This window comes from Dryobates pubescens, chromosome 4 (genome assembly GCF_014839835.1).
Source record: "Dryobates pubescens isolate bDryPub1 chromosome 4, bDryPub1.pri, whole genome shotgun sequence".
Taxonomy (NCBI): Eukaryota; Metazoa; Chordata; class Aves; order Piciformes; family Picidae; genus Dryobates; species Dryobates pubescens.
Genome location: NC_071615.1, coordinates 30,627,193 through 30,645,523, shown reverse-complemented (window position 1 = coordinate 30,645,523; position 18,331 = coordinate 30,627,193). Strand labels below are relative to the sequence as shown.

At 37.6% G+C, this 18,331-nt stretch overlaps 1 protein-coding gene across 7 annotated transcripts in view; it reads left to right on the top strand.

Moving 5' to 3' along the window:
* Positions 1-318: 318 nt before the first annotated feature.
* POU6F2 (POU class 6 homeobox 2) overlaps positions 319-18,331 on the top strand; it is a 321,124-nt gene continuing 303,111 nt past the window's right edge. For 3 of the 7 annotated variants that reach the window (XM_054161003.1, XM_054161002.1, XM_054161001.1), the window contains exon 1: positions 393-423. In XM_054161003.1, coding sequence (XP_054016978.1) covers positions 403-423 — 21 coding nt within the window. In that variant the 5' untranslated portion in view covers positions 393-402. Of the gene's footprint in view, positions 424-1,083; positions 1,175-3,906; positions 3,928-4,351; positions 4,405-18,331 lie in introns of those variants that run through there. The other 4 variants (XM_054160997.1, XM_054160999.1, XM_054161000.1 and 1 more) reach the window with 4 other exon arrangements.

The following is an 18,331-nucleotide window of genomic DNA, read 5'->3' as shown; positions in this document are numbered from 1 at the left end:
TCACCTTATCTGAAAAGTTTAGGCTCAAAAGAAAAGCCTTGGTTTAAAATACCTTTTAGGTTTATTAAATCTTTAGGCTGAAGATTACAGCAAGTGTTTTGTCTTTGGTGAGTAGCTGTTTGTCTCACTTTATTTACTTGGTATTGGGTATTTGTCAATGTCATTTCATATCTGCAGAAAATTCATACGTTCTATGGAAGTATGTATGTGTGTGAGTGTGCTGAAGGTCACATGACTGTTTCATCCTATTTGGTGGAGCAGCTTGACTTTTTTCCCTTGCTTTTGGTGATGGTTGTGAGTGCAGAAGTTGATTGACAGATGCATGCCAGAAACCCCCATTCTCCTTTTCAAAGACTACATATGATGGATTGCGATCTTTCAGCTCAGCAGGACACAGGGACCATGCAAGCTGTAATTGGTCAGGTATGGAGTCAGCCATTTCTCAACTCCCCTTTTATTTTTTATTTTTTTTTCACAAGGGTCTAACCATATGATTCACATAATTCATATTTACAGTACCATCTTTCTATCTGTATCTTCAGCTACCAGCGAGTGCAGCACTGAAAGTGAGAAAGGCAAAAGAACCACAATAATCTGGCCAGGGAATCACTAGTTAAACCTCAAATACCATGCTTTTCTTCTAATAAACCCGGGTTATAATTTAGTCTGAGCTTTGCCAAATCAATCTATTTATTAATTTGCTGTTGTATTTTGTTTAAATGTGCTGAAGTAGAAAAGCTGAGGAGTGAAACTGTTATGTTTGCTGGGGAGTAGCTTTCTATTTCTTATGCTGTTCATTATTTTTATATTGACTGTATTCCTGTACTACAGGCTGTGGATTTTTTTTTTCTTTTTCTTTTTTCTTCTTTTACTCCTAACCCAGATAATGTGTGACTGAGCTTGGTAAATGTAGTAGTCTTTGCTGCTGCAGAGGGGCAGCCTGCAAATTAAACACTGCCACAATCTGAAAGGTCCAGGTGGTCTGCTCGTGCTTCCTAATGCAATCCAGCACAACAGCTTTAATAAACAGCTCTATTTAGTTCTCCCTCCCTGTATCCAGGGAAGTGAACTGGTCTGGGGCTGCTGTGATGAAATGCCAGAAGAATATCTCTCAAAGGCCTCACAAGCTGATTTTTAGAGCTTTTCCGTTTTGTCGTCTTTGTCTTCCAAATGGGTCAGTGAGTCCTTCTCTTTCTGTTTTGTGATTTCTGATAAGTCTGTAGTTTGTGTGTGTGTGTTTTAACTGTGCTGTTTTGATCTTTAGCCAGAAGAGAGAAGAATCATTGTCTTTTCATTTGCTTCAAATAATAACCTGAAGTGGGGAAAGAAATTAAATTATTTTGTCCTGATGTGCAGGGAGGGCTGTTTTCCTATGAATGCAGACGAAGTCGGATGAGGGTGTCTGTTTTTCTTTTTCTAACAAAATTTTAAGTGCTCAACACTTTCTCATTAACCACTGACTTGCAAATCAGTCTCTGGCAAAGGGTATCTTTTGAACTCTCAAAAGTTTGTGGGTTTTTTGCATATGTTTTCAGTGTAGTGAACGCATGCTGCTAAGGTGATGACATAGTATTTGTGTTTTCTATATGTTGATGCAATGGTGGAAAAATACGCATCCTACACCTACACAGTTTTCAACTAAATTATGGCAAAGCACAGAAGTCCCTCAAAGCACATGGTTTATTAATACCATCGTACACAGTAATGCATTTCTGGGCGGAAAATGTCAAATATGTAATACCATGTTTACCACAGACTTTTATTGCTTTAAATATTTTAAAAATAGAAGATACATTTTTTATTAAAAATCCCCCAAACATTTACTGCTTTCTATTAGGCTGACATCCACCCAAAAGAAAAGAGAGAGGAAAAAAAAGTGGGACATATTTGCTAATATTACTTTGTGTGAAAATAGGTATTTTAGGGAGGATTAATTACCTTTTTATGCAAACTTGTTCAGTCTTAAAGAAATGTATTTAATGATTTTAAGGCAGATGCTATGGCAAGGATTTGAGCAAGTACACTTGACAGAAAATGTACCCTGAAACCGTGATAAATCTCAGAGCTTGTAATATCTCTTTAATGTAACTTTTGCTTTGGCATGTAAGAAAGTGTAAGTTAGCTATTTTATGCTTAAAGCTTGCTAGCTCTCGGAAAGTGGTTTTGAGGCTGGAAAGGGTAGGAGTATGGGGTTTTTGTCTGTCTGTAACATTCCATATTTCATCAATTAAAAAAAAAAAGTTCAGTGAATGTTTGGAAAAACATTTATATCGTATGTTGGTGTATTTCATTTCCTAAAAATCAATAACAGGGGCATGGACTTAAAAAAAACAACAAACATTTAGCTGTTTTAGGTCACTCTCTTCTTTGTTTGTTTTTTTGTTTTTGGTTTTGTTTTTTTCTATGTCAGAATTTATTGATTTTTTCATTGTGCAACTTATTGTGTTTGATGTTACAAACATTTATTTTTTTTAGATCTGTGTGTTTAAATCTGCATATTTACATGTCATATGTGTAAGTCTGCATATACGAATCTCTTCATAAATTCATGAAATTTTCAAGTATGTTTTTGTTTTGATTAATTGTCCAGTGTTTGTTGATATTAACTGCCACATGTGAAGACAGAACAGAAAATGTAAAATTATTCTTTCCTGGTAAAAGTGGTGTATTTTCTAGTTGTGTGATAGAAGAATTAGCTACTTGGGAAGCACAGAGCAATCACTATAATTACTATACATTACTGGAAATAGAAATAGACTTTCTCTATGAACTTTAGTATTCAGCTGGTAAGAGAAAATAACTATGCCATAAAATCTTTCACTCTGTCTATATTAATATTTAGTATTGATAAATAATAAAGATTTGCATATTTGGCATGTGTATATTTTAGAAGAGATGTTCGTTTTCTAACACTGTTTTAGAAAAAGTTCTCAGGAGTCTTTGCTAACTTTCAAACTTCTAAAAGCAAAACCTGAAACAAATGTTTGTCGTTTGGGCTTTTTATTTCATAATTGTGTTTTGCTCCAGCTGTGGGAACTAAATTTTGTTTTAACTAATCCTTCAGATGTAGCTTTATATTCAGTCTTGTCTGCTGCTAATGGAGTGTGAACTTGCCTAATTAAAAATCCAAACTATACATGTATATCTCTGCTCCAGTGGAGATCAGAAACACTAGCAGTTATTTGTAGTTCAGACATTAGTCTGTGTATGACACAAAAGTAATAGCAGGAGCATGCCGATTTAAAGACGTTTTCAACACCAAGTACTTGTTCATCATTAAATGCATTTTCCAATGCTGGTTTAATATTCTTCATTTCATCTGTGTCCAAGCACCAGTGTCCACAGTGGTTCTCACTGGTGATGGCAACGGTAGGCACAGTGCTACAATCCTTACCATTACCTAGCACCTGGGTGTACTGGCTCCATGGTGCAGAATTGCTTGTATACCTTCCCCCTGGATTTTTCCTCCCCCAAGCAAGCAATAAAACAGCCAAGTACTCTGAAGAACAACCTCCTTGCCTAGCGTGTCAAGATCTAGAAGCTCATTGCTCATTGTGATTTTGATTCATAACTGGAGTGTTTGGAATGAAACCCCAATCCCTGTCAGCAATAGACTGTAGCATCCTTCCTTGCACGCTGAGCCATAATACCCGTTATTTCCTCAAATGTGTTTTGCTCTTATAGAACCTATTATCTGGATTTTTAGGCCATATTCCCTATATATCCTGAGCCCATCTAAATGAACAGGTAATTAAATGTGTCATCTAATTATTCTAATTATGCTGTATTTTATCTACCTTGTATGCTTTCTAAAACCTCTCTAAAACCTCTTTTATTTTTCTTCATTTCCCCCATCTTTTTTTTTCTCCTTTTTTTTTCCTTTTATTTTTTTTCCCTTTTCCCCAGACCTGAGCTTGTGAGTGACAGGTTAGTTCATCAGCATTACAGCCCTCCTGTTTTTGTCTCATCTCATGCAGACAGGTCACTGTGTCCAATCACCCTTCTGGCTCTGCTGTCCCCAGGGGAGCCCAGGCCAGCCTGCCATCTTGATCCACCGGCCTGAGGGCCCAGGCTGGCTGCACATTTCTGTGTTCACTGGTTCTTGCAAATATAGTAAAACGGGAAGGGGAGGGGGGCAGCTTAAATTAGATCTCTGTAAACTGTGAGGAAGTAAATTAGGTAGCATTCTTCTTCAAATAAGCAGGCATTTGCAGTTAGTATTGCGTGTGCGAATTCTCTTTCTACATGTTAACCATGTTTATTTTCTATATTTCAATCGTATCCTCCATGTGATCTCATCATCTAGTAAAAGCTATTTATGCAAAGGTAAACATGCACTCTTTTCCCTTAGAGAGTTCTGCTCTGAAGCCCCATTTATGAGACTGATACGTTGCTGCAGCCAAGGTGGGTCTTCCTGCTCTGTGTTTTAGTTTGTTGCTTTTATGTGTATGTGTGTGTGGTTCTCCGCCACCTCCCCTCCCCCAGCCCCCCCCCAGCATGATTAACAACAACAGAGCAGGGGAATAAATGCTTTGGAGCTGCTGTTCATTTCCCTAACTCACAGGTCACTTTTCAGAAGTTTGACCTGTTGTCACTATTGTTTAGCCATGCAGATCAATACATATCCAAGAGTTTAATTCTTAACAAATGAAGATCAGATCTATAATGTTAGTTTATCTTTAGCAATCTTCAAGTGATTCTTCTTGTAGTAGTAGGGAAGGTCTTTTTCTCTTGAAATATCTATTTCCATCTCTAATCAAATATACAGAAGTATCTATAACATACACAAACAGGAAAAAAAAAATCTTACTCATAAATTTAAGACCTACTTTTAAAATACAGCCAGGAATTGTACCCTTTTTTCTATGGTTTGGGGTAAATCCTCTTCTCTCCAGCAAGAATTAGACCCATCACTGTAAGCATGACTACTTGCATAAGTAAGGTCAGACTAGTTGTCCCCTTGTCTGCTTAGTGTATCTCCAGCACAGACGCTTGTCCTTCACAGTCACCAGCAGTTGTTTTCTGCAGTTTGAGACTGTGAGGTAGAGACTTAGGGACGGGTACACACTGACTGCTGCTACAGTAGTAGAAAGACAATGTAAGCAATAAGAATCATGTTTGGAAAACTTCAAAAACATATTTTTTAATATTTATGAACAAGCTGGTACTCTGATAATGAAGCTTTCCATGTCTGCTCTCTAGTATGCTGTGTCTTTAAGAATTATTATTGTAAGGAGATGCAGGAATGTGGTTGTAATATTTTACAGTATAAATATTGGCTGTAGAGGAGTTTTGATCTTGTTAATTTAATATATGTAAATTCTTTGGTCCTAGTCCTGGATTCCAGCAAAAGAATGCATTTCTCTGTAGACCTCTGTTTTGACAGCAGAAGAGATGGATTTTTATCATTTTCATTCATACTTTAAAAGATTTTTCTTGTTTTCACTCTGAAATAAGGTTTAATTGATATCAGCCCAATAAAAAACATCTTTAGTAATCTTCTCTTATTGAATTTCTTTATTCTTTTCCTTTTTGTGCTACTCTGCTGTCTCATCTGCTAGTTTGTGGGTCGGGCCAATTAAGAGGTCAAATCTTTTAAAAGCTGTAATTTATACTCTGTGTATATTCACCATTATTCTAATTGTAAGAGAAAAATAAAGTATGTCAGATGACCTTTAAATTGCTGGGCAAGCGACACTCATCTGGTGATGTAGATTTTTATCTTTTGGCAATGCATTTACATTCAAGTACCTCTGCTGTGTTTCCTAGATTCTAGACTGATAAATTAAATACCAATCTGGGCCACTTTTATATGTCCAGTACAGAGGAGAGACTGCGTTGAGCCTCTTATCTCACGCTGACCCGTAGCTGTAATAAGACTTTTATTTTTCTTCTCTGATCTGAACCGTGATGCAAATGGAAGACAATAAAAGTACATCTGAAGACAAATTGTATATCTAGTGTTTTCTCCATTAGATGAGACAAAATGTTCTTTTATCTTGTGATTTACATCTCTGTGGCATTTGCTTGTAATGTTGCTTCATATTCTGAAATTGTACAAATGGCAGGAAGAGCTGCAGATTGGCCAGTTCTGAATATATGCATGTTTGTATCTCGTTAAAGCTAGCAGGACTTCAACATGTACTTAAAAGTTGGTCAGCAAATCACTTCATACTGTATATGAAGCCTACAGCTGCTGCATCTTTAGGAGCACAGTAGAATACTGAACTAAACAGAATTCATCACCTAAATAACACATCACAGGATCTGATCCAACTCTCCTATTGAGTAGCTGTCATTGCTCATAAAATATAGCAAAGTATTTAATGCTAGCTAAATGATTGCTATGCAAAGTCTTTTGTAATTAGAAGTGACTATTAGGATTAAAAACAGTCACTCAAGGCTCTTGAACACTTATTTTCTGAGGATGTCAGGGCTACAGGTAAATGGCCTGTAGCTTCGGGGGTTTTGTTTTATCATTGGCTTTGAAACCTCTGTGATATGTAGGAGTATCTCTTCAAAAGAGAAAGATTAGTTGTTGATATTTGCTGCTGATTCTCTGTTGACTGGTAGTGCTGTTCCATAGGAAAGCTTTATCTAACTGGTAGATCAAAAGAAAATTTTGAAGATCAAGAGACTGTTCTAAATTTCTAGACATTTTTAAAAGTAGTGGTGGGAGAAAGTTTAGAAAAAGAGGAAGGAGGGTGTGGGACCTAAAAATCTTCCTTCCAAATTGTGCTTACATGGTGAATGATATAAATTAAATTTTCTTAAGGTGTTTATCAGAATAGACTTTGCAGAGATTAGACTAATAAGACTGCTTTTTTCCCTGAGTGGTACAATTTGTGTATGCCATGCTACATTACAGCAAAGATATGTCAAAGTTTCATCCATAGTCTTCCTTTTACTTACATGAGTAATAACTGTTAATGTCATTAACACCAGCACCTATACTTAAAGTTGAGTAAATGTGTTTCAGAGATGAAAGCTTCAGAAATTAATCTTTCTGTACAGTGTAGCTGTCCAGCTGTCCTCTGCCCCTTGCTCATACGAATGAGGATTTACAGGGTAGGACACTGATAGCTGTTCATGTCAAAACAGATAGGTCTTGCCTTGATGAGCTTTCCTATACCACCATACTGTAAAAGAAATCCAATAATTTGATAAGCAGTGCTGCTAAATCTTACTTGCCAGAGTAATTTTTGATCCTGTGCTATTTCCAGTGAGTGTTACCTAAAGTACTTGCAAAATTCCCATAGGGAATTCTTTCCAGGGTAAGGTTCTGAACCCACAGATGGGGAAAGGCATTGCAAAGAGAAAAAAAGTCTTTAAGCAAAAGAAATAAAATAACATTAGAAAATAACTTCACGCCACTTCAGTCACTGATTCCATCAAGTATTTTTTATTTTACAAGTTTCTAACATTTTCAAGGATCTCAGACTCACATGTATTTAGAAGACACAATCCAGCTGTGTAATGGCACTTCAAAAAATGATCTATTAAAAGGGCAACTGTAAAAGACAGAAGTGTTTTTTTAGTCCCCCCTTGCTACAGAAACAAGAGTTTCAAGCAATAGAAAATAACCAAGCATGAAGATTTTAGTGAAAGTCATGTTAACAGCATTATGCAACAGCTGCTGTTAGACATATTATAAGAGATAATTCTGTATTAGAATGGTGTCCTTTTCAATAAATTGTTTACATCTCCAACTGCTTTTCCACTTACTGAGCCAGCTTGTGAAGCTCTAACTCTGCTTTTACTTGAGCTTTGCTCGTGTTTCATGTGCACTGAAGTATGGAGGAGATTTACTAGAATTAATTCTGGATTTTGTTTTTATTTAAAAAAAGCTGGAGCTTTAGCCCACTTTTGGAAATCATCTTTTGGCAAAAAGAAGAAGTACAAAAATATCTTAAAAATAGAAATTTGCAGGATAGAGTGACTGAAACAAACTAAGACTGAGGCATTAATATCGAATACTAAAATGTTTCATACCTTTATTTCAAGTTTATGACTTAAAATCACATTTTCTCCCATCAATGGCAGACTAATGGCAGCTTCCATTTATTCACAGTATAACACACTGAAAGCTGTGGTTATATTTTAATTTATGACTATAGAGAACTGGGCCTAATTGTTACCAAATCCAGCTTTAAAAATAAAACAGGGCTAAAGATGTAAATAGCTCTTATAATGTTTAAGTCTGGCAGTCCTGAGATACTGTCATGATGACTGTTACTGTTGGGACCAAAACCAGATGCTGCCAAGTGCTTAATGATTCCAGAGTTCTGGGTTTCCCACCAGCTTTGTTAGGCAGGAATCTGTTCCAGCAAGGCCTGAATGTTTTTGCTCTTCTTTGTAGGCAGGACTAGGCCCTGAAGCATAGGAGGGAAAATTTGTAATTTGACTTTTTTTTTTTCCATGCTCAGACATTGTTAATGAAGGAAAAACTGGGAGGCTTCCTGTGAAAATTGTTCTCTTCAAAGTGAAATAAAATAACCTGGACCTGAGGGAGAATTATGGTACTTTAGGAGCAAACAGCTATCACAGGATTCTTGACCCTAAGTCTTACCTTCCCTTCACTGCATACAAAACATACTTCGCATTCTTCAGATGGATTAGACAAAGCAGAAATAATATCTGCAAACAAGGGACTCCCAGTCTTTTGGAGGAAAGGCTGAAAGTTGTGGCAAATGTGAAAGTAGCTTCTAATGTGAAAGAATAAAGCAGAGAACATCAAACTCATTTCACTTAGTGTCATTCATGATGATTTATCATTGTAGTCAGGGCAAGCTGTGATCTCAGAGCTGAAACAATTTTGCCCATTAAGGGGAAAAAAACAACCCCAAAACCCAGAATGTTCCAGCTTGGTTCTTATATCCTTAGGGCTGCAATATTGAATTCAAAATTGGGGAAGCTTAATCTTGCAGCCAGATTTGACAAGATGCTGGTTGAACAGTAGGTAGAAGTGATGGGGTTTGTGCTGTAATGCCCATGGTGGGAAATAAAGAAAAATAGGAAAATTTTTCCAGAAGTCTGGATGCAATATTCACCACCTGCTCCAGCTTCTCACCAAAGTAGGCAAGGAAACCTGTGTGTGTAAGTTGGTGAGAAAAGCTCATAATTGCAAAGCCCGACAGAAGACAAACTGGAGTGCTCTAAAAGAACTTGCGAGGGTGTACAATGGTTCTGACCACAGTAGTTTTTGTCAGCCTGTTTTAGTACTGCTGCTTATTTGAAGGGTGATTGTGAAACTTAAATGTCCTCACATACTTACTGGGAAAACTCACAGGAGCACCATATTGTGCACTCGAATATATAGTGCTAAAGGCTCAGATGTCACCTGGCCTGAACATGACATAGTAGTAGAGATGAATGAAAATAAGCCACTTGTTCAACTCCACTCAGTTAGTCCTCAAGAGAAGGAAGGATGTGGGATGTTGGTGAGGGGAGGAAGGGGCATAGCCAAAATCTTGGAGGCTATATCTGAAATATTGAAGGGGTGAGCAATTTATTTTTTAAGTTCATCCTGGATTCTTAGCAAGAGGAGAAATTGAGGGTTGCCACCTAACTAGGGATTTAGAATGACTCTGTAATTAATTTTAACCCAAGAAGCACTGTGGATATTCAGCAAATCTTTGTTCTATTCTACTCATGTCCTTATGCTAGACCCATCACTGTAGTTATTAGATCTCAAAGATTACATTCTTTGATCTAGTGCTTTCTAAATCCTTAAACCACAGTTTATTTATTTAAAAGGTTATACCCAGCACTGGATTGGATTGTAAAGTACCCTTTGACTCTTTCATGAAGGACACAGTAGAAACACATGCTGCCAAAGGAGTTTTTCCTTCTGATCATGAAGTACCAGAGCATTTTATTGAATTAAGAACCACACAAGGATCTGTGCTTTTAATCTGGCCAGTGTGATGACATTTTTTTTTTTACCTCATTAGTATCATGATGTCATCCATTTCTGCACTTAAAAAAGGCAAAACCAAAACCAAAACCAAAACCTGCAAAGTAGCTTCATATTTCTTTAAGAAATTACAAGCACACTAAACCTCAGAAAATGAGTATGTTCAGGATGTTTTGTTGCAATCTCTTTTTGATCTGATATTTGCCACAGTTCATCACAATTAAGTCTGTGGAGCTAAGCAGAGTTACATTTAGGTAAACGTGATCACCAGTGGCTTTTAAGTTTGTTCCATTAGATTCAGAAGTCCTTACATGAAGAAATTTACCAGTGTAGTCTTGATTAATTATGAACTGTGTGATTTTTTTTTTTTTTTTTTTTTTTCAGATAGAAATGAAAAAAGGATAGGGAGAAATCAGACTTGGGGAAGAGAAGAAAGACTAAGCCTTATTTAGCTACAAATAGGAGTTCATTACCATCCATTCTGAACTGAGAGATGGACAAGGTGAGAGGGCTCAATCCTGTTTTACCAGCCACCTTTGCTGGCAGGAATTAAAACATGAAAGGGAAGAAAGTGAGCACCAGTCAAACCATAGTAAACAGGACATGACAATACAACCAAAACAAAATAAAGGCTGCCTTCTCAATCAGTCAAGTGTATTATGTTTTTTAAATGATTGTGCTTAAAACAAAAGACTTAATCTATTTATATTTTCCTTTTTTTCCCCCTTTTTTTACCTCCATGGGCTTCAGTGTTGCTTACTGAAACATTTGAATAAGATTTATTCTTCCTGAGCATTTATTCAGTTAGTACACCTGGATTAGTGAAAAAGAAAACAAATGGAATTCATAGGAATTAATGTCAGTTAAATTCCCTCTTTCTGTGCTTTATATTGGCAGAAGAATTCTTCAAGTCAAAGGGTCAGTAAAAACAGTGAACAAAGAGAAAAGCAGCAAAACAAAGAATGGCAGTTATGTAGTAGAAATCATCTTAAAATTTAGTCAGACATGGGGAAAAATATTAAAATAGCAATTCTAGGGTTGAAATTTTCTTTGAAATTTTGAGAAGCTGCCTCTCCATTTTCTTTCATAATCCCTTTTAAACAGGCACATAGGAGGCTTAAGAGATTCTGTGAAGGTAGTGGGATATTTCTCTCTTTGCTTTCCCATGTGAGAGCCCAAGGGAAAAATATTGGCAGGGCTTGTAGAACTTTCTATAATTGAAGTAGCCCCGTATTTCCTATCTTAAGACCTTTCCTGGCGCTACTGTTAGTGTTTTCAGCTGGGTGCCTGCCTCTTCCTGAACATTTTTAAAGATAATTTCAGCTAAAATATTTCCCAGTGGTTCCTGAGGGGGTAGGAAAGCATGGGATAGCTTTTCTTATTTTAAAGCATCCCATATTTGACAGCAAATCTCCGAATTTGGTGAGGTGTCTCTTCTGGTATCTTGTGACAATCCACCCATGTTTGATTATGTTCCAAGCCTTTGACAACTGTAGTTGGCACACGTTTACTTGGCAACTCTAAACAGCTATATCCCCTAAAGATTCACAGAAAATAAAGGTGTGAAAGCAACTTCAGAAAGTCATCTGTACATAGACAAGATCAGCTCATCTGAACCACATCTGACAGGTATTTGCCTAAGTGCTCCCTGAAAAACTCCAGCAGCACCAATTCTACAGTATGGTTATGCTATCCATTGAGTTTAGCTGTCCCTTCCTTAGCATACAAAGTTTTTCCTTGTGGCAAAAATAATCTTTCATGCTCCAGCTAAAGCTCATATCTTCTTCCATCTTTTAGGGATATCAGAGTATTTCTGTTCCTCCTTGAAAGCCTGGCTTCTAAATTGGCACATCTTGGGGAATGGCAGAAGTGGCATCAGGGACCCTCGCTCTTCTGTGTACTTCTTTGCCATTCTCTGGGAGAGATAGAGGAGAAAGAGACATGATTTAAACACAGATAGGATAAGAGGCAGGGAAGATAAAGATACAGACTGAAACAATGAATGCACATGTAGTTGACCAGGACTAGAATGTGGTGAGATATGAAAAGTAGGAACTTGAGGGAAGGCTGGGTTCAAGAGAAACTTGGAACTATGTGGACAAGAATGAAGAGACCTTGCCTTGTCTGGGGGCAAGATGAGATGAGAGGAATGATGGCAAGGGGACTGGAACTGTCTAGGGATGAAGACAAACAGAAAACCTGTGGGGCAGAAATTTCTGCTGGCTAATCCCATTGGCAAAGTCTCTGAGTTTTCCTTTAAACTATGAAGCTACACACACAAAATGTGAAAAACTTTATTTGTATTGTTAAGCCACAAAATTCAGATTATGTATCTGTACAGACATAACTTGTTTTCCTTGTAAACATGTGTAATAATAGATCATTTAATTACACTGTGACCTCAGTAATTCCACACCTCCACTTATGTTTCTGTATAATATTTGACAATATATATAGAGAAAGAGAATTTTAAAAGAAAAAATAACTTTGAATTAAACACTCAAATTGTTCTGTTTACAAAATGCCTAACTGAAACATAGGCATTTTTTAATTCTGTCTTTCATATGAATGGTAGGATTAACAGTTTTAACATAGATGAATTTTAATTTTGAATTAAAAATTTCCCAGCAATTTTGCCATTGCTATTTTCAATGGAGAAAATCCATCAACTTATCTAGTAGGTTTGCTAGAACTGTGACTGACATCTAGAATTTTAGGTATATACAGACATTGGTCTTCGTACAAATAGACACACGAAACTCCTATGATAGATTATACTTGGCTTTTGATTCTCTGCAGCCTCAATTAGTTATTTACAATGTGTAAATAGGAAGCATTGCAAAGCCAAGTGCTTTTTCACTTCAAGTGTTTAATAGAGTTCCTTTACTCTAAAGTAAAAGCTTCAGGTTACTATGGAGAAAAAACACTGGATTATCATTTGAACAGATATAATCGCTACTTTCAGCAGCTTGAAGTCACTTTAATTCCTATATTATTACACCAGTTTTATCTGTGATGGGAGAGCATAATTTTCTGCAACTTATTTAGCTTTTCCTCAGCATTATTTACAATTGTGACTATAATCTAATGTATGATGTAGGAAGAGCATGCCATCATACTGAAGGAGAACTGGGAATAGGCAGCTAGTATAAACCACTTATGTGGGGCAGAGTGATATGCAAAGAGAAAGGAGTAAATGCCAACGTGGGGCTGTTAGAAAGGCAGGAGATTAGAAGAAAGGGTGAGATGCAGTTTGGAAGGAGGGCATGGCAGCTAAAGAAAATATGTTTTAATAAGGCTGAAAATTTCAGAGTTATTTTTTTAATAGCTTTGTTACAGTTTTATATATTGAACTAGTGGTAATAAGGACTCACTCAGGTTGAAAGAATAGAACAAGTAGCTAGGATCAGACTGTGGCAGAAAGCTGTGTGAAACAGTTGTGTACAGGAAAACTGGGGATAATAAAACTACATCCATGTTATATCCTATCTCTACAGCTGTATCCATTCAGCACCTGCTCAGCTGCAAGTTCAGGGACTAATCTTACCAAGAGTCAGCAAGGCATTCTTGTGCTGGTGGTGCAGTAACAACTGATAGCAGTGTAAAACCAGGGCTTGATCCCATCACCTTCCTGTTCTTTACTGATACTTTGCAAAATTTTCAGCTGCTACCACCATTAATGTTAATATCTCTTAAATTTCACTTTTAACTGAAGGTAGGAATTGTCTGGTGTCAAATTGGGGCCTGCAATGTTTCAGATAATGATTACAAATCCAAGAACAAGTCTATGAAGCTGTCCTGAAAGGTGTTCTGTTAGTACCCACCTCTCTTCCCCTGACAATGTGATTTAATGTTTCTTTTGAAATTGCTTTTCTAAAAGACACTTTATTCTTTGGTCAGCATCCTTCTGCTTTGGATCAGCTTCTGCTTGGCAAATACCTCCTTGGTCAGCGTCTGCAGCTGACCGAGGCATCAGTTAGGCTAGAAGGATAAAGTACATATCTTGAGCCCCACTCATGCTTTCATCTGCTACACAACTCCCCTTCAGGTTTCCATCTTGTAACTGACCCATGTCTTAAAATGGTACAGAAATAGACCCAGGTAGGTACCTGCATCCACTTATGTAGAAAATCTCCTAGGAAGGTACAAATAACAGTAAGAAATCAAGGAGAGAACTTACTTGGTCACTCTTCACAAAACTTCATAGTCATTTTTGATGTGCTGTATTCACTTTGGTGTATTTGTTTGTGTCAGGGGTTAGGACTGGGCCAACCACTAAACAAGTGACAGGTGCTTTCAATTAACCCCTCTCCCTTTCCAAAGGGGAAGAGAAAAGGAATGAAAGAGAGAGACTTATGGGTGGGAAAAGAAAACTAAAACAGTTTTTATTAAAAATTACAATAAAATGAAGTATATACAAAAATCATACTGAACCCAACAACAGCTATGTCAACATTACCACTGATGCTGTGGGCAGGCATGGAGGAAGTCCCAAACTGGACCCTGCAACACAGGAAATGGGTTCAGGAGCTGGATTCTGGAACCAGATTCAGAAGCATATAGATGTGGCTCAAAAGGCAGAACCTCCTGTAATACTGGCTACTGAAGAAGAGAGCTTGACCCTTGTGATCTGTCTTTGTTTAAAGAGCAAACATATAATTTTACTTCCTCATAAGAGTAAACTAAAATGATCTCATTGAATTGGAGAGAAAAACAGAACACATGAATCTAACACCTAATACATATACAGGATACATGAAAAAAAAACCAAAACCTTCCCCCAACCAGACTAAACCACAAGCCCCAAAGCTCCTTTTCTGCCCTCATTGGCTCCCTTCCATTAGGCCTTAACAGGCAAAAATCGTGCAGGACAAATTAGTGAGGTCTCTGCAGGTCATAAACAGGCCTACTCCCCCATGTTACCAGATAAGAGCTCCCGCCAGAGAGAGCTGGCAGGAGGGAGAAAAGAGGCAGAAACTAACTCTGCAGCCAGTTTCATAGGGATTCTGGGAATGGAGACCACCTGCTGGACTGGACTCTCTAGACCTCCTGGAGGACTGTAACTTTATGGTTGTTTGAAGGCACCCATGACAAACCAGGACAGGATCTCTCATCATTACACTGAATGTGGAATGGAACCCCTTGATGGTCAATTTAGGGCCACCTGAGCCTAAGCCTGCAGGTGAAACCTTTTACTTTTGCACTGCCCACCACAGTACACAAGATTTAGTAGTGAGCTTGGTCTGCATAGGAATAAGTTGGAGTGCTTCTGCAAACCAGTCCTTGGTTCTAACTATAAACATTGAGTATTATCACTTCCAGAAGCAGGTAGTGTCTGCAAAAATATGCTGCTAACCTCAGGAAGCACAATTACTTAGGAGATATGTAGCAGAAAAGTAAAATGAGTGAGCAGGGTTAGTTCTGTCCTAACTTTAACCAGGACAGTTTGCTAGCTCCAGTGAGTGGAAGAAAACCTTATGCTGGCTTCGTCTATAAGGTAAAGTGAATGAAATTCTTTGTGGTTTTCTTAAAAGCTAAAAAGCATGATCACAGAGATACTGTTTTCATTTTGGGGGGTGGTGTGGTTATCTCTACTAGATGCATGGACAATGCTGGTGAAAATGTGTTTCAATTTCTCTGTGTTACCCTGAAGGAAGCTACTTGCACTTGGAATGAATGTATGCAAAAAGTTGTTGGTTGGGAAGTATTTAGGGAGGTATTATTAAAATATCTTAATTTGTTTTTGAAGTGCTTCCTAAATCACATATGAAATACAGATCAGAGATCCATGTTCTTCATCATGTAGCTCAAAGATTGGAAAAAGTGTTTAGTTCGCTACTCTTTGTTTCGGTAATATCTGACTTTCCTGTGCATTATTGTTTAAAGACTGAAAATAAACCCAAACAAACAATTTCTAAGGCTGAATTTTCGATAGGTGGAAATCTTTTCTTCAAAGAGGAAAGATGTTCCATGGATGAAAAAGTAGAACATTATTAGAGAGCTTTGAAAGCTTTTTCTAAAAGGAGGAACAAAGAAGTAATTATTCTGCCAGTGCATACAAGGGTATGGGTTTTATTTTGGTTAATATTGGGTTTCTTTTCCCAACAGTCTGATGAAGGTTTTGACACTTAAGCAGCAAAGATGAGAAAGCCAATTCTTGCAAATGCATTCTTGCACCTCAAATCTCAGAATACTTCTTGCAAAATTCCTGTTAAGCTAAATGGATTCAAACTTAGGCAAAAAGTGTATTTTGAGAATCTGTTCCTTGCTGTGCTGCATCAAGGATAGCATTACAACATTGCTAACAAGCTTCCTTCCCAAGAGAATGCTACAGCTAGTATTCACTATAACTGCTTTTTTTTCTTTTACTTGTAGAGGACTCCTACATCAGAAGGGTTTATTTTGGGGTAATATTATGTCAGTGTGTCTGCATCATTCTTAAAGAATCCCTCTTAAGTGTACTTATATATTCCAAAGTGTTTTACAAATGCAACATTCTCCTGCTTCTGAGCTCTTTAGCCACCTGTAAGATGAAATGGAAACCTATGAAGTTGAGCCTAACAATTGTACATGGTAGTGTGTATGTGGAAGTAGTGAGCATGTTACCAGTGGAGTTTATAGGAGTGCACGAGTTCCAGACAGCAGCTTGGGCAGTGTTATCAGCAGTTGTCTGTGGGAGGTTTCCATTACCTTCCAACAGCCCAAAAAGTAGATGGAACTGTCTCTGCAGTTGCACTTATGCAGGCTGCTTTTCCTCCTAGTCCTCATTTAGAAAATAGATCACAGATGTGTGCTCTAGCACAGGTTAGCGTTTGTCTTCTGAAACACCTGTTGTCCTTGTATGTTACTATCAGATGCTCTTTCCAGTGTATGAGATTGTCCTCAGGTGCTTTCCCAGTAGTGCAGCTCCACTCTGGGTAGGTAACAACATCAGTAGATGGAGTTCAGGTGGCTCATTTCATATCCCTTCTTAAATTCACAGTAGAGATTAATGCAGTTTTTGTTTGCTGTTCCCTAGCAAAACCTGATAAAACAGCCCACTCTCCTTCTGTGCTGAAGGAGACAAAGCTAGAATGTATAATGACATGCAAATTTACTCCTGTTGACCTTAATACAGAGCCTTGTTCAAAACACAGGCTGTACATATGGCCATAGTTCTGATAGTACTGCTAAACATGCCATTATTAATACTGCTGACCAGACCTTTATCATGAGCACAGTCAAACCAAGTGTAAATACTAATTAGGGCCTAATCCAAAAATCTATTGAAGTTTGTGGCAAGATTCAATGTGCTTTGGACATGTCCCAAGGTAAAGAATTAATCACTATTTTAGTAGGGTTCTGCCTCTGCAGTCGAGAAAATTGCCTTGCTAATGAGGGACTACTGTGTTTACCTGAGTCCTTCCATTTTCTGAAGCCCTCCTGCTTTTACCTTGGTGAAAATAACCTGTTAGCTCTTAACAAGTATGAACTGACTGCAGAGAAGCAGCAGCAGCAAACACTACCTTGCTGCATATTGCTGTAATGGAAACTTACTTGTATAAATAAAATACAGGGCATTTATCTAACTTTACTGTATTGTCAAGCTACAAATTCAATTAAGATTGTTTACAGGAGTCTATGGAAAAGGGATAAAAATCCTGGCTTTACTGGAGTTAACAGGAATTTGATCATTAACAGGTATTACTTGGAGAATCTGTGGTAGTTCTGGGTACAGGAAGTCTGTACTGGGGACAGAACAATTCCAAATTTGCTCTGAAAGATCTTGATGAAATGACATTATGGAGGAATTCCTACCTTTCAAAAGCTAGGTCTTGAGTAATACTCAATGTACTTTGAAGGAAGTCAGTGCATAACAGCTTTAGAACCTGAATGTGAGTTTATTCTCAGAGGTCTAAAGAACACAATCTTCCAAGGCTGAATCCTTTTTTCTTTTTTCTTTCTTTCTTTTCTTTTTTTTTTCTTTTTTTTTTTTAATTGCTCCTTTTTTCTTGTGGCAGGTATCTGCATCTTACTATAACCATTCACTGCTTCAGAAGTGGCAAGAACATTCAGCACAAGGCCCCTGTTAATTACATCTCACATTTATGAAAATATTTGATACAGCATTTTAATGTTTTATGTAATATTTTAGTATTAATGCACTCTTTCTTGGAATGTTCACTTTAGGACCCTGTGATACTTAAAAGCTACTATGGCAGCAAATTTTGAATTGTATACAGTCAGACTCAAGAGGATCTGCTTCAGTAATGTTTTAGTAACAACATTTCTGAGCCCTGCTTGTGTGGCATAAGCCCTGCTTGTGTGGCATAAGCCCTGCTTGTGTGGCATAAGCCCTGCTTGTGTGGCATAAGCCCTGCTTGTGTGGCATAAGCCCTGCTTGTGTGGCATAAGCCCTGCTTGTGTGGCATAAGC